Below are 15,095 nucleotides of genomic sequence, written 5' to 3'. Positions count from 1 at the left end.
AGAAGCAGTCCTTCTTTCCACCTTCCTCAAATCCCACTAGTGAGGTGGCTCTCAGAGTCCAGAGACCCTTCAGGGGCATTTAGGGAAAATAGCAATGAAGACCTGCAGAACAGTTCTGTGCAGAACAGCCATGCCCTTTTCTGTTCTTCCCCAAGCCAGATCGCCCTCTTATTTGAAATCACCATCTTAACCTAAGAGAAGATGACTCTCAACTTGTGTGCTTAAAAGAAATACACTTCTAATCAATATATAATAGAACGATCACGTTTTCTTTCAGTGCTCATGATTTGCCTTTCTTCATTTCAATCACTGCCTGTGTTTACCAACCTTAACTTCTTCATGTTTATCATTTTTTAATATCGGCTTTTTCATTTTCAAATAAATCATCTTTTTTTCCACTCTGGAATTTGAAAATCCTGATTTTCTTAAACCTTGAAGCTACAGCCTTGGGCTTTCTCCAGCTCCCTGCTATCTGGATCCCAATATTTGTCATTGTTGCATTGGTCGACTATTTTCACTGTGGGTGTTAAAGGATCTCCTGGTTAAAGTGCCACTATTTAAAAAAAATTTTTTTAAGATTTTATTTATTTATTTATTTGAGAGAGAGAGAAAGAGAGAGCACGAGCAAAGGGAGGGGCAGAGGGAAAAGCAGGCTCCTCGCTGAGCAAGGATCCTGATAGGGGACTCGATCCCAGGACACCCCCCCGCCCCGAGATCATCACCTGAGCCGAAGGCAGACACTGAACCAACTGAGCCACCCAGGCTCCAACCCCCACACTTTTTTTTTTTTTTTTTAGAGAGGGTGTGGTGGGTAGCTGAGTTGAGAGGTGGAAAACATCAGTGTCTTGTTGATGTTGTTTGAACCTCCACGTACCCATGAAACACTTTGTCCCCTTAGAATTTCCAGTTTCAAGATCCAACACATTCTCCATATTTGCTGGACCAGGTTTGAGTTGCGTCTCTGTCACTTGCCACCAAAACACAAATATACCACCTTCCCCATGGCTTCCTCAACCACTTAGGCACTTCATCTCCAAGCAGAAGAACTTAGGGGATTTCGTCTCTAAGACTATTTGTAACACAAAGCCAGGAAGGCCCAGAATGCTCAACCAGAACACAAAGCCTCAGGTGAAGTTCTGCATTTGAAGACTTGGCCAGAGCATCCTTGACCTTGGGCCATATGCTTATTCCTTCTTATTTCAGTCCTCCCAGATTCTGTTTTAGCAGCTGGGGTTTCCAAAGCATTTCATTAACTGCTTTTTCTTTTCACTGTCTGTGTAAGCAGCAAAAACAAAAAAACAAGAATAGAACGAAAGAAAAAACATCCATACATAGAGAGCCAACAACAATACTTTATTCAATTTTTACAGAAAATAAGAATCATTCTGTTTTTAGTATTTTGATCTTTTTACTCCTTTTTTTTTCCCTGGTCATTGAATCCAGAAGAGCAAACCACTCTTTTCATTCCCGCCTGCTCTTCCATTGACGAGGAGAAGGAAGGCCATCCATTTTTTAATTTATTTATTTGACAGAGAGAATGAGAGAGAGAGCACAAGCAGGGGGAGCGGCAGGCAGAGGGAGAAGCAGGCTCCCCACAGAGCAGAGAGCCTGATGTGGGGCTCTATCCCAGGACCCTGGGATAATGACCTGAGCCGGAAGGCAGAAACTCAACCAACTTGTCCAGTCTCTTAAGAGGCATTTAACAAGCACCCTCACACCTCTGCTCTAGAATTCGGTGGGCTGAGTTCTAGTTTTCGTTAAATTAATTAAGGAGGACTTTAGCCTGAGGTGGCTCTAAGGCTTGGTGGAACCGTAAACAAACCAAAATCTAAGCCTGTAAATGCCTCAAGGTTAAGAAATCAAAACCTAAAGACAGCCAATCACAAACAGCCAACTAGGCTTGAAGCTACAGCCAATCAAATAATGTCTTTTCTCTGCTCGCACACCTTCTCTACACCAAGTCTTCCTCTGGCTCTTGTTGGCAGAGTGCATCTAACCATTTCCGGTTTGGCACTTCCCTGTTGGAATCAATTTTTGCTCAAATAAACTCATAAAAAATTTTAATATGCCTCAGTTTATCTTATAAAACCCTGTAACCATGACTCAGCAATGAACCTATTTTCTTATTCCTGTTAGGCCTGTGGAACCAATCTTAGAGAGAGAGAGAGAGTACAAAGGAAGGATGCTCCATGTAATAATGTGAAAAGAGGCAGCCTTGCAAATTATAGGAACAGGAAGAGGTTCCTACGGGAGGAAGGTCCTTATGGGGTTAGGCAATTCAATCACTGAGGTGGGATTATGTTGTGGAAACATGTTTGTTCCAACAGTAATGTTCTGGATTATCAGAAAAATAAGGGGCATGCTAATAAGGATTCCTACCAAGGGAGAAATTTCAAAGGAGACTGAACCCACTCAAGCCCTAGCCTCTTATATGGAACCTGGACAGCAAAGACCCCTCCACCTCACCCCCAACTGACGGGGCAGTCCTTTCTCTCTAGCAGTGGTTTTCCACACTGAGTAACTGAGCCTCAGGAAGGAAATGCTGTGGGAAGGGGACCAATCTGGGGATAAGACAACCCTCATGGGCTAGAGCTGTGGGTTTCTGGGGAGATGAGTGGCCATTAGATTAAAGTGATGCTCTGCAGGAGAGTAATTGTCCAGAGGAAGCATGTTTAGGGACTACAGTGCACACAGGATGGGAGCTTGTTGGGGGTGGTGGGGGCGGGGTGGCTGAACTTGAACAAAGGAGAGAGATTCCTGGACTCCATCCACAACTACTGAAACTGATTTTTCAAGTATGGAGGCCTAGAAACCTAATGTGAGTAGTTTTTTCAAGATTTATTTATTTATTTATTTGACAGAGAGAGAGAGAGAGAGAGCATGATCACAAGCAAGAAGAGCGACAGAGGGAGAGAGAGAGAGAAGCAGGCTCCCCGCAGAGCAGGGAGCCCAAAGTGGGGCTCGATCCCAGGACCCTGGGGATCATGACCTGAGCTTAAGGCAGACTGAGCCACCCAGGTGTCCCTAGAAACCTAATGTTTAACAATTTTTTTTTAATTACCCACTCACATTTGATCAAATTGAAACATTTCTTTATTAATATATTACTACTTATATACTGTAGTATGATTTTGGTTACTATTATGTCTCCTTACTCTCTTTTCTTTCTTCATCAGTACTTCTATTGGTATCCCTACACTTACTGTACAATTACTGTACTACTTACACATTTTACTATCTGATAGGGCAAATTTCTCTTCATTACTTCTTAAAACTTTTTCCTATCTATTCTTGAATTTTTAAGTATTTTGTCAGGTTCTCCCAACGATCTCAATGAGATATTGGTTGGGATCACATTAAGTCTAATCAAGTGAAAAGACTCAACATTTTTCAATCTTTCTTTCCAATGTGGAAAATGGACTGTGTCTCACTTTATTCAAATCTACTTGTATTGTCTCAAAGTGTTCAGAGTTAGTCCTAAAAATCCTTACTGTTCTTGTTAGGACTATTGCCAGGTGTTTTATTTTTCTTTTTGTCACTATTGTAAATGAGGCCTTTTTCCATAATGATTCCTAGTCACTTATCATTGAATCAAAAGGAAGCTATTGAATTTTTGGAGATAACTTGGAATACTGCCACTTTGTTGAGTTTTGGTTTGGTTTGGTTTGGTTTTTTTGAGAGAGAGAGAGAGAGAGAGCACGCATGCAGGGGGAGGGGGGCAAAGAGAGAGGAAGAGAGAGAATCTTAAGCAGCCTCCATGCTATGACCCTGAGATCATGACCTGAGCCGAAATAAAGAGTCATACACTTAACTGACTGAGCTACCCAGGCGCCGTTGTTGAGTTTTCTTATCAAAGCAAACAGGTTTTCCACTGATTCTTGTTAGGGCTCTAGTTAGATTGTCATCACGCACAGCCAATATGATTATCCGGAATCTTCTTTCTCATTAGAAATGCTTCTTATTTCTCCTTCAAGCTCAAGAGTAGAGGTGATGACAATTGCTTGGTTCATTTTTTTTAAGTGCATGATTCTTAATTAGCAAAACAGAACATCCATACTCAAGCTTTGTGCCAGAGAACATAGCTTTGAGCTGGTTACTGTTTAACTATTATCCAAACAGTCCAGAGAAATCGTGCTTAAGGTGAGTAGTCTGAAGGACATGAATTGATTCTCTGGTAGTTTAGATTTTATCCCTGCATCTGGAGGGATAAATTAGAATGTCAGAGAGCCCCCACTTGCTCTGCACTGTGTTGACCCTGCAGAGTTGACTTTGCAGGGTTGTGCTCTGCCATCCTCCCTCGATTTGCATTGGGAATGGTTTAAAACCACCTGGAAAATCTATCACAACTATTTTCAAGGGTTTTCTTTAGGTCATTGTCCATGTCATCACTTAGTAACCTAAACATAAAGACCTATGATTAAAAATAAACAACAAACCTGCAATACTACAGTTCCAGAAATAGTTGTTGGTGTAACTCATTAATGTTAGATTTGGGGGTCCCTGGTCCTCCAAATTACACAGTCTAAAGTGTTGCAGGGCTAGGTTGTCCGAAAGGGGCTCTGGTAGCAGAGGGGTTGAATTAATTCCTAAATGTCTGAGCAGATAAAGTTACATTAAAACCAACCTGTTCAATATGGAAAACAAGAACACATCTGAGTGAAAAAAGTCAGAGGAAGGTCTCTCTACCAGAAGAAAAGAATAGATATATGGATCATTAATAGAAGTCCCTTTATATGAAAATCAAAAGCTTTGTGCTTGTACACCCTAATCCCAAATCCTCTCATTGAAAAGTGGTTTATGATCATAGCTTTGGCTTTTATGAGTGATTATTATCAGAAATAGCTATATGAGAATTGTTTCTGAATTTCTTATAAAAAATAGTGTCAAGAACCTCATCCAGAGGTTCCCAGATGAAAATTTTCATTCAAGAATTTAGTTATGGGAAATCATTGACTCATTTTTCAAATTCCAGTGTTTTCTCCTTTGGGGCAATGAAATCTGGGTATTATTGAGTTTGCCTTTTCTCACCCGCACCCCATCCACACTGCTAAGAAGCTCAGAACAAAATGTGCCACTCAGACAGAGTGATTATATGAGCCCCAGTTGACATCTTATTCATTTTCATGAATTTGTTATCCTTATCATGAATACTTTATGTAGGTCATTCCAAATGTTTTTGGAAAAAAGTCCAGGTATGCATGGCATTTTGTTTCTATTGTTAGGTGGTTATTTTTCATGGCTCAGTAAGGTCTACGATTGAGATAGTGCACAGAGTGGGAGTTGCTGGGGCAGCCCCCTCCTGCGGTTAACTTAGATAGGGATTGCAACTCAGCCACATAAAAGAAGCCAGACAGGTTCCTCATCACCACTGGGAAGCAGTGCCACTCAGCCTCTAAGATTAGATTGGTTTCCTGAGGGAACCCAAGCCCAGATTGCCAGATTTTACAATTTTTCAAGAAAAGCTAGAATTCAAGGTTTAAAAGGGCATCCTGGTTTTTTGAAATGTTGACAACTAGTTCAAGTTCTTTAAAAGACTCTGGACCAGCAGAAGACAGGATGGTGGCTGACGAGGAATAGGGGAAGACATGAGGAGTTGTTGCTCACTGGGTAGAAGTTTCCGTTCTCCAGAATGGATAAGTTCTAGAGATTTGCTGTACAACAGAGCGCCTGTCATTAACAACATAGTATTGTGCATTTAAAATGTGGTTAAGAGGTTAGATCTCCTGTTAAGTGCTCTTACCACCGCCGCCGCCACCACAATAAGAAAAAAGAGGACACACAAGGAAACTCTGGAGGTGAGGGGTATGTTTATTACCTCGACTGTGGTAATGATGTCATGGGTGTATGCATGTGCCCAAATTCATCAAATTGTATACATTAAATACATGCTGTTATATGTGTGTGTATCACATTTTTTTAAAACGCAAAAACTCTGGAGCAAGCTACCATCTGTGACCCAGACCTCGGCCTCTGGGCTCTGAGACATGTGGGAGCAGGTTTCAGAAATCCAGTTACCAGGAGACAAAGTACAAACTCTGTCACCAGGGAGCTGATGTCATAATGGCATTGAAGATCACCCTGACTTTGACCTGAATAGTAAAGCTCTTGGTATGAGAAACCAGAAGCTGGGAGGTCTGTCTCGGATTTTGTGGGCATGATTAGTAGAAAGAGGCCTGCTGCACTTGAGATCTGGGAACATGGTTTTGGTCTTGACTCTACCACCAAAGAATCCCATGCAGGCTTGGTGAGCCCATGGGATTTCCTGAGGCCTCCATAGCACTCCCCGCACTTAGAGGAGGTTAGGTAGGATATGTGAACCTTTCAAATTCTTTATTTCCCAAAGCATCTTATCAGAAACCCCAAATGAGAAAAGAAGTCTCCACTCATCTTAAAATCATGTACTTCTACAGAAGAATTGTCTGAATTTCCAATGTTGCCACTAACACAAAATGAACTGAATTTTCAAGGGTGAGTTCCAAAAAAATCATGATCAAAAAAATAGGAGACAGGTAGACTCCCAATCTCCACCAAAGGAAATTCTAATATCACACTTTCCTACCAACGAAAGCATGGTCACAACATGCTTTCATGCTTTTACTACTTTTTGAAAAAGTGGAGTTAACACTTCATCATTTATGTGCAGGTGTCATTCAGACATACATTTTCATTATGTCTCATCTCTTTTCATAAATAAAAAAATCACAAACTATAACCAGCTGACTGTTAACACTGCTTTCAGAATTCACAATTACTTTAATTCTGCAATGCTTGCTTCGAGTTTTTCTTTAACAGCACCACAAAATTCTCCCACCTTTTCTTCTTTTTTATAAAACTGAAAGGTTGGGATGCAAATGATCTCCAGGTCTCTCACCAGCTCCTCACACTCATCAGCATCCACTTCCAGGAACACCACATCCTCATACTTCAAGGACAGGGACTGGAAAAGGGGCCTGATGGTCCTGCAAGGCCCACACCAGGTGGCTGAGAAGTCCACGGCTACCAGCTTCTCCCCGGCCTCCTTGAGCGCCAACTCAAAGTCCTCCTTGCTCAGGATCACTTTCACCAAGTCCACCTCCAAGAGTTCCATTGTCTCTGATGGCTTCTGGACACTGCCTTCTATGGGATGGATGGCTTCTTCTGAGGACTTGGGAATGTCACCCTCCTTGGACTGAATGGTTTCTTTTGAGGACTTGAGGATGTCACCCTCCTTGGGGTGGATGGTATCTTCTGAGGACTTGGTGTCACCCTCTCTGGGCAGGAGGCTTTCCTCTGAGGACTTGGAAGTGTGGCTGTGCTTGGACCGGATGGTTTTTGCTAAGACCTTGGGGCTGTTGACCTGCTTAGACTGGAAAGCTTTTGCTGACGACTTGGGGGTGTTGGCCCCTTTGGGCAGAATGGATTTTGCTAAGAACTTGGGGTTATTGCCCTGCTTAGGCAGGATGGATTTTACTGAGGAATTGGTGTCACCCTGCTTGGGTGGGATCTTCTTTTCTGAAGAAGCAGATGTGCCATCTTCCTTTGGCAGGGTGATTTTTTCTGAGGAATTGGGGATGTCATCTTGCTTGGGTGGGATAATTTTTTCTAAAGAATGGAGGGTGTCAGCCTGCTTGGATGGGATGATTTTTGCTGAAAAATTGGGGGTGTCAGCCTGCTTGGGGGGGATGGTTCTTGCTGAAAAGTTGGGGGTGTCAGCCTCCTTGGGTAGGATGGTTTTGGCTGGGGAATTGAGGATATCAGTCTGTTTGTATGGGGTGGTTTTAGTTGGGGAATTGGAGGTATCACCCTGCTTAGGTGGGATGATTTTTGTTAAAAAACTGGAGGTGTCAGCCTGCTTGGGTGATAGGCGTTTTGCTGAGAAATTGAAGATGTCAGTCTGCTTGAGTGGGATAATTTTTTCTGGGGAGTTGGGGGTGTCAGCCTGCTTGGGTGGGATTGTTCTTGCTGACAAACTTGGAGTATCAGCCTGCTTGGGCAGGATGGGTTTTGCTGAAAAACTGGGGATGTCAGCCTGCTTGGGCTGTATGGTTTTTGCTGAGGAATTGGAGATGCTACCGCCCCATACAGGGGGGACTATGTCCTTGGGCTGTGGACCTCTGGACTCCTCTGCAGGCATGTGCTGTGTGTTGTTTACCTCATGGGCCAAGGCCTTCTCTTGGATATGTGCTGGGTCCAAGAATTCTGGTACCAACGGAGTCACATGGCTGGACAGACCCTGTAATAATGCACTTTCTGAACAAACAAACAAACAAATAAATAAATAAAATGCAAAAGAAGAAACAAAAAAAATTCTTATCACATAATCCGGGGAAGACAAATGTCATTCTTAGAGCCCACAAATGTAGTTTTATGAATGATTTATCAACTTGAATAATCACATTCAACAGAAGGCCAGGCAGCATGTGATTACACCTACCTTTATATAGAGTTGTCCTTTTTAAAATGACAACTTTTCTCTGCTTCAATCCTGCTGCCTTCTCCCTAAGCATGTAGGTCCCTAAGCTGGCCCTCCTCCCTCCCACTTACCATTGACAACACCTTGACTGGTTTCTTCTTGTTTCTCTGGACTCATTTTCGGTTCTTCTGGGACTCCCTCTCTATCACTTTCCACTTCCAGTTCCTTGTCCATATCCACTCATACTTCATGCATGCCTCACAGTGAAGACAAGGTTGTACCCTCCAACTTCTTCCAAACTCGCCAACTTACATCATACAACAAGTAACAACTTACATGTGGGTAGTACTTACAGCTGGTTTTCCCTCTTAGTACTCACAACAGTAGTATTTGAGAGTTTTATGACAGCCTTGGTTATGGCAGCCAAGCTGTGCATCAGCCTGAGCCCAGTGCCTGCTGTGCATTCACAGGCATTATTTCCTATAACACAGCAAACCACTGAGGTAAGTGCCATTATGATCCCCACTTTACAAATAAGAAAGTTGAGGCTTGGGCAGGTTATGTAGCTTGCCCAAGGTCACAAAGCTAGTAAGTGGGCAGGTTCCAAGCCTGCCCTCCAAATACTACCCTGAACTGTTCTGTTTGCCAAAGGATGGTAACTCAAAACCAACTTTCCTACAACCTCCCTCTAGGACTCTTCTGCCCCAGCTTCCCCTTTCTGACTCACCCACTATAACCATCTGAGTGTCTCCTCCTAGCCATGTTACCTTCCTCTACAAAGTCCTGCCTGACTGTCAGGTGTCCTGTTTGAGCTATTTGGAAGGGAGTAGATTATGACATGGAGAAATTCCCTAACTGAGAAGAAGTGAAAACATCACCCTTCCATCCAAATAGATGGGAACCCAAGAGAAACAGTTACATATGCCCTGGCCTCTCCTCTCCAAGAATGAAACCTCAGCATGGATCCAGGTTAGATGTGTTCAGAGGAAAGCTGACAGCAGAGGAGTATTTGCCTGGGCTCCATTTGGGAGGCCAGGAAAAGCCCACATCCTCGTGGACTCCATATCAACATGGCAGCGTGGGCCCCGGGCAGAGGGCATGACTGGGTTCTTGGGCCTGGGGCAGGCTCCTGTCCCCATAGCCTGCTGTGCGCATGCCAGGGATCTGGATATCCTACAGTGGGGCTGGGAGTGTCCTGGGAAGACCAGCAGACCCACGGGGGCCTCAAGGAAGAAGAAAGAAGCTACTGTGAAGGGGGATTTGTGACCAGAGGCAAGGACTGGAGTCATAGGCTCGACCAGTGGGTAAGAACATGGTGGCCCACCCCCAAGATGGGACCAGTGGTCCTCGACAGTCCTCAGTCTAAGGATGAGGCCAGACTAGCCACTTCATATGGGAAACCAGAGGCAGAGGGATGCGCCACAACCAGGCCACATGACCCTGTGCACCCAGATACTATGGAGAAACGGGAGGAATCGGAAAGACTGAGCTGCTACCAGAATGAAAAAGTGTTCATCAGGCTGAAATTTCACAAACAGGCAGATTGAATCCTGCCCCTCACCATTCCTCCTCAAATCCCCTAGAGATAAGTAAGGCTCATGGAGAAAGTAGATCTGCTGTAGAAAAAGTTTAAAGCCAGATTCTATTTGCACATCTTCATAAAAGTGAGGAGATCTCTGACCTTGTTGCATTTATACTTAGGGGATCTGAGCTGTATTTTGGATTTGGCAGAATGGTTCCAATTATTTCTACTCTTCATTCTGCAATTCAGATGGAGTCCAAGCAACTTGAAACATCGATGCCTCTGAATAATTTTCATTCAACTTGTCAAAGAAAATGTATTTTCAGGAGAAAATTTCCTTTAGCAGAAGCTGGTCCCCAAATTGCTCATGAACCCTTATGTCAGTTGTGGTTCTGTCATGGAAACAATAAATCAGCTATTTTAGGCACAGGAAGATTTATCTAATTGTAAAATAGCTGGAAAGCCTGCCTTTGGGCTACGTGTCCTGGAATAATTTCTAGAAAAATGAGCAGCACTGCAGAACTGGCCTGTCAGGGGGTAGCAGCCTCCATGATATCAGGAATGCAGGGAATCAGAAAGTTGTTGACCCCAAGAACTTTTGCTCTAGCTGCAATCCAAGGGGGAGACAGCCTCTGCCCAACCCCCTCTTAGCTCCGAGCTAGAGCTGAACGCCCCCAGCAGAGAGGGGCAAAACTGCAAGATGATGGCTTTCTTCCCATGCAGGTCCGTCTACTGGCAGAATCTATTTTGCACCCAGAACCCCAAGGGAGTCCAAAAAACGTGGTTTTCAGATTTCCAGCCTCCGCAGTACAGGGAAGCGCACTAGAAGTTGGAATAAATACTGTGTGGAATTCATTTCTACCCCATGCTTACAACGTGGCAGTCTAGCTTTTATACATTATGCTGGCATAAATTTTTTGGTTTTATAATTGCAAAAATAATATATGTTTATAACAGAAACATTAGGAAACACAAGTTAAAAGAAAAGAAGAATTGCTCAAAGTGCCGATCTTCCGGGATCACCACTATCAATATTGTGATGTATATTCTTTGTCTTTCTCATATTTGCACATAGATGTTTTCAAATGAGATAATTTTCCAAAAGGTACTATTGTAGTCCTTTTCATTTAAGAATATATTTTTGAATCTTCTCCCTGTCAAAACCTATAGCAGGTGTCAGCAAACTTTTCCTGAAAAGTGACAACTTTAGACCTTGCAGACTGCATGGTCTCACTCACAGCCACTCAACTCTGCCTTCTTAGCATGCAAGCAGCTGTTGCAGATTGAATGGCGTCTTCCCAAAATTCATATGCTGTAGTCTTAGCCCCCAGTACCTCCAAATGTGACCTTTTCTGGAAATAGGGTCATTGCAGATGTAATTAGTTAGGATGAGGTCATACTGGAGTAGGGTGGGCTCCTAGTCCAATATGACTGGCATTCTTAGGGAAAGGGGGCACTTGGACACAGACACACATGGAGGTGAGACATGGTGAAGACACAGAAGAAGGCCATCTAGAAAGCAAGGGGAGCGGCCTGGAACAGATCTTTTCCTCACAGTGTTCAGAAAAAAACATACCCTTTGGACACCTCGATTTTGGATTATTAACCTCCAGAACAGTGAGACAATACATTTCTGTGGTTTAAGCCACCCAGTCAGTGGTATGACGGCCCTAGCAAACTAATATGCAGCCATACAAATGGGCATGGCTGTGTCCTAATAAAACTTTATTTACAAAACCAGGCAACCGGCCAATGAACACAAATGGCTGATCCCTGACCTACATAATCATTTTTAATGACTGATTAATGTTCCTTTGAATGGACAAACTATAATTTATTTAAACAATTTCCTATCGATGGACATAAAGGTTGTTTTTATTATTTGCTGTTATAAATAAGCAGTATAAAAATAAACATTTATGGATAAATGCCTTTGCATATTCTTATTTTCTTAGAATAAAATTCTAGAAATGGAATCCCTAGATCAATTGGTAGACATTTTAAAGACTTCTCTTCCAATCTGTAATACCAGCAAGGTATGAAAGTATAATTGGATGGACAAAGAAAGTTACGTGATTAGTATCTTAATTTGCATTTCCTTATTAAGTTGAATTTGGGTACATTTTTTCATCAATTTATACTTCTTCTTTTGCAAACTGTGGTATCACTCGCTTGATAGTTCTTAAAGGGGAAGCAGCTCCATATACATTCATTCCCTTAACATTTTGCCAGTTATTATCATAGTCTTTCTCAGTTTGTCTTTTAATTTTGTTCATGATATTTTTTGGAGCAACATACAAATGCTTCCATTTTTGTGTAGTTAAATCCATCAATTTTGTCTTCTATGATTTTCACTTCTCATGGTATATTTGTTTATAAACTTCCTAGTTTCTGGTTCTAAGACTGCCTCCACCACAGCCCCAAATGATGATAATAATAAAACCCATAAAAATAATAGTGCTAAAACTTTTCAGATTTAATTCAATGAGAATCCCAATAATTTAAAGTGAAGTCAGTCTATAAGTCATTCTTTTGGCTAACTTATTGAAAATTTAGCTATCTCAGACAGAAAAAGAATCACGATAGACACTTAGAGCTTTAATTTTTTTTCCTTCCTTCCTTCCTTCCTTTCCTTTTTTTTAGAGAGTGTAGTGAAGTGCGAAGGGAAAAGGAGAGAGTCTTAAGCAGGCTCCACACCCAGCAGAGCCTGATGCAGGGCTCAATCTCACAACCCTAAGACCATGACCTGAGCTGAAATCAAGAGTTAGACACTTAACCAATTGAGCCACCCAAGTGCCCCAGAGCCTTAATTTTTTTATATATTGCATGTATCAAAGTAACCACCGATTTACTATGGAATAATAAAAACATTTTCCCTATAAAGATTCAGACTCTTTTGGTTATTTATCATAATGGATAGGTGACAGGAAGTGAGGAAATTTAGTATGAATCAACACTACAAAACTGTAAGATATAAAATAGGACATTTTGTGTTATTTTGTAAGAACTCTGCTAGAAATCATATTTCCAATGTGAGATTTGGAAGTAAAAGAATCTCTATTAATCACAAGTTCTCTAACTAATCAGTAAAAACTGAAGCAGGAGAGGGTTCTCTGTATTGTTTTTTCAAAGATTTTATTTATTTGAGAGAGAGAGACAGACAGAGATAGTGACAGAGACAGTGAGAGAGAGCCTGTGTGGGGAGGGGAGGGAGAAGCAGGCTCCCCACTGAGCAGGGAGCCCGATGCAGGGCTCCATCCCAGGACCCTGGGATCATGACCTGAGCTGAAGGCAGATGCTTAACCAACTGAACCACCCAGGTGCCCCAGTTCTCTGCATCTTTACCTCTTATATACCTTCTAATTTTTATTCTAGGAGGGAAGACGGTGTTGTAGCATGAAAATGCAGTTTTATGTAACTTTTTAATTTTAGAATAGATTTATATCTACAAGAAACATGAAAAGGTCATGCAGAGAGTTCTCATATACCCCACATCAAGTTTTCCTTATTAACATCTCACATTACCTTTGTCACAACTAAAAACAAATACTGATATGTTATTATTAACTAAAGGCCATACTTGATTCAGATTTCATTGACTTTCTCAATGACTTTCGCCTGTGTCCTTTTCTCTTCCAGGATCCCACATTGCATTTAGTTGTCATGTCTCCTTGGGCTCCTCTGGGCTGTGATGGTTTCTCAGACTTTCTTTTTTTTTATGACCTTGGACGGTTTGGGGGAGTACTGGTCAGGTATTTTGGACAATGTCCCTCAATTGGGGGTTTGTCTGGCGTTTTTCTCAGACCAGGGTTATGTGTTTTGGGGAGGAAGACCACAGAGGTAAAGTACCATTTTTTTTAAAAGATTTTTATTTATTTATTTAACAGAGAGAGAGAGAGAGACAGAGAGTGTAAGTAGGCAAAGCGGCAGACAGAGGGAGAAGGAGAAGCAGGCTCTCCACCGAGCAGGTAGCCTGATGCGGGGCTCGATCCCGGGACCCTGGGATCATGACCTGAGCCAAAGGCATACGCTTAACCGACTGAGCCACCTACGTGCCCCGGTTAAGTACCATTTTAATCACTTTATTATTAATTAAGCATATCAAGGGATAATATTTCAAAGTGTTATCAGCCTGACTTATCACAGGTGATGTTGACCTTGATTGCCTGGCTAAGGTAGTGATTGTCAGGTTCCTCTGCTATAAAATTACTCTCTCTCCACTTTCCTTAGTGTACTCTTTGGAAGGAAGTCACTGTGTAAAGACCATATCAAGGGGTAGGGATTATGCCCCATCTCCTTGAGGAAGGAGTATCTACATATATTATTGGGAATTTTTCTGTTTGAGAGATTTGTCTCTCCCATCCTCCATATATCTATTTATTCAATCATTTATTTACATTAGTGTGGACTCGTGGACTTTTATTTTATTTTATTTTATTTTAATTTTTTTGAGACGGGGCAGGGGGTAGGGAGAATTTTAAGCAGGCTCCACACCCAGTGCAGAGCCTGCCACAGGGCCTGACCTCACGACCCTGAGATCTTGACCTGAGCCAAAATCAAGAGTCAGATGCTTAACCCACTGAGCCACCCAGGTGCCCCTGGAAATATTGGAAATATTTATACCTTGGATTATAATCCAGTACTATGAAATTTATTTGTTGCTCAAATTGTTCTACCTTTGGCCATTGAGAACTCTTTCAGATGGTTCCTGTGTCCTTTTGATGTATATACACCTGTGGTTTTGTCTGTTGAGCACTTCCTTACTTTTGGGCACTACAAGATGCTCCAGGCTCAGTCTATAGACTCAGTGCCATATCCCTAGAATCACCCATTTCCATAATGAGCCCTGCTTCCTTTTATTGGAAAATGGTATTTAGAAAAACAAGATCTGAGCCAGGTGTGCTCATTGATACTGGGTGCCATTGCCTTTAGACTCAGTGAGCATAACGAGGAACTATATACAGAAGTAGCTAACCTGTGCATACACACACATATATAGTTATTTCTATGTCAGTATCCGTATTAAGCTAAATATGAGTTGACTTTAATTCAAGGTCAATGAACACATGGTTCATTGTAGCATTTCCCCCAAGCTTGTCCATAACCTTCTATTCCAAAAGCGATTTGGTTCCCACTGGCTGCCATTCATTTACTAGTTTGTTCAATTCCAGTATATGTGTA

General features: G+C 42.1%; 1 protein-coding gene across 5 annotated transcripts in view; it reads right to left on the bottom strand.

The window, feature by feature from the left end:
* Window positions 1-1,332: 1,332 nt before the first annotated feature.
* The window catches only part of TXNDC2 (thioredoxin domain containing 2), a 29,633-nt gene continuing 15,870 nt past the window's right edge, over window positions 1,333-15,095 (bottom strand). For 4 of the 5 annotated variants that reach the window (XM_028123967.2, XM_088019582.1, XM_088019581.1 and 1 more), the window contains one exon: window positions 1,333-8,229. In XM_028123967.2, coding sequence (XP_027979768.1) covers window positions 6,749-8,229 — 1,481 coding nt within the window. In that variant the 3' untranslated portion in view covers window positions 1,333-6,748. Of the gene's footprint in view, window positions 8,230-8,535; window positions 12,842-15,095 lie in introns of those variants that run through there. The other variant, XM_088019583.1, reaches the window with a different exon arrangement.

Source organism: Eumetopias jubatus, unplaced genomic scaffold (assembly GCF_037043125.1).
Source record: "Eumetopias jubatus isolate StellerSeaLion01/CBP00866 unplaced genomic scaffold, mEumJub1_p1.0 scaffold_16, whole genome shotgun sequence".
NCBI classification, from domain to species: domain Eukaryota; kingdom Metazoa; phylum Chordata; class Mammalia; order Carnivora; family Otariidae; genus Eumetopias; species Eumetopias jubatus.
Note: the sequence above shows the minus strand (reverse complement) of the source record. Positions and strands in the feature narration are given on the sequence as shown.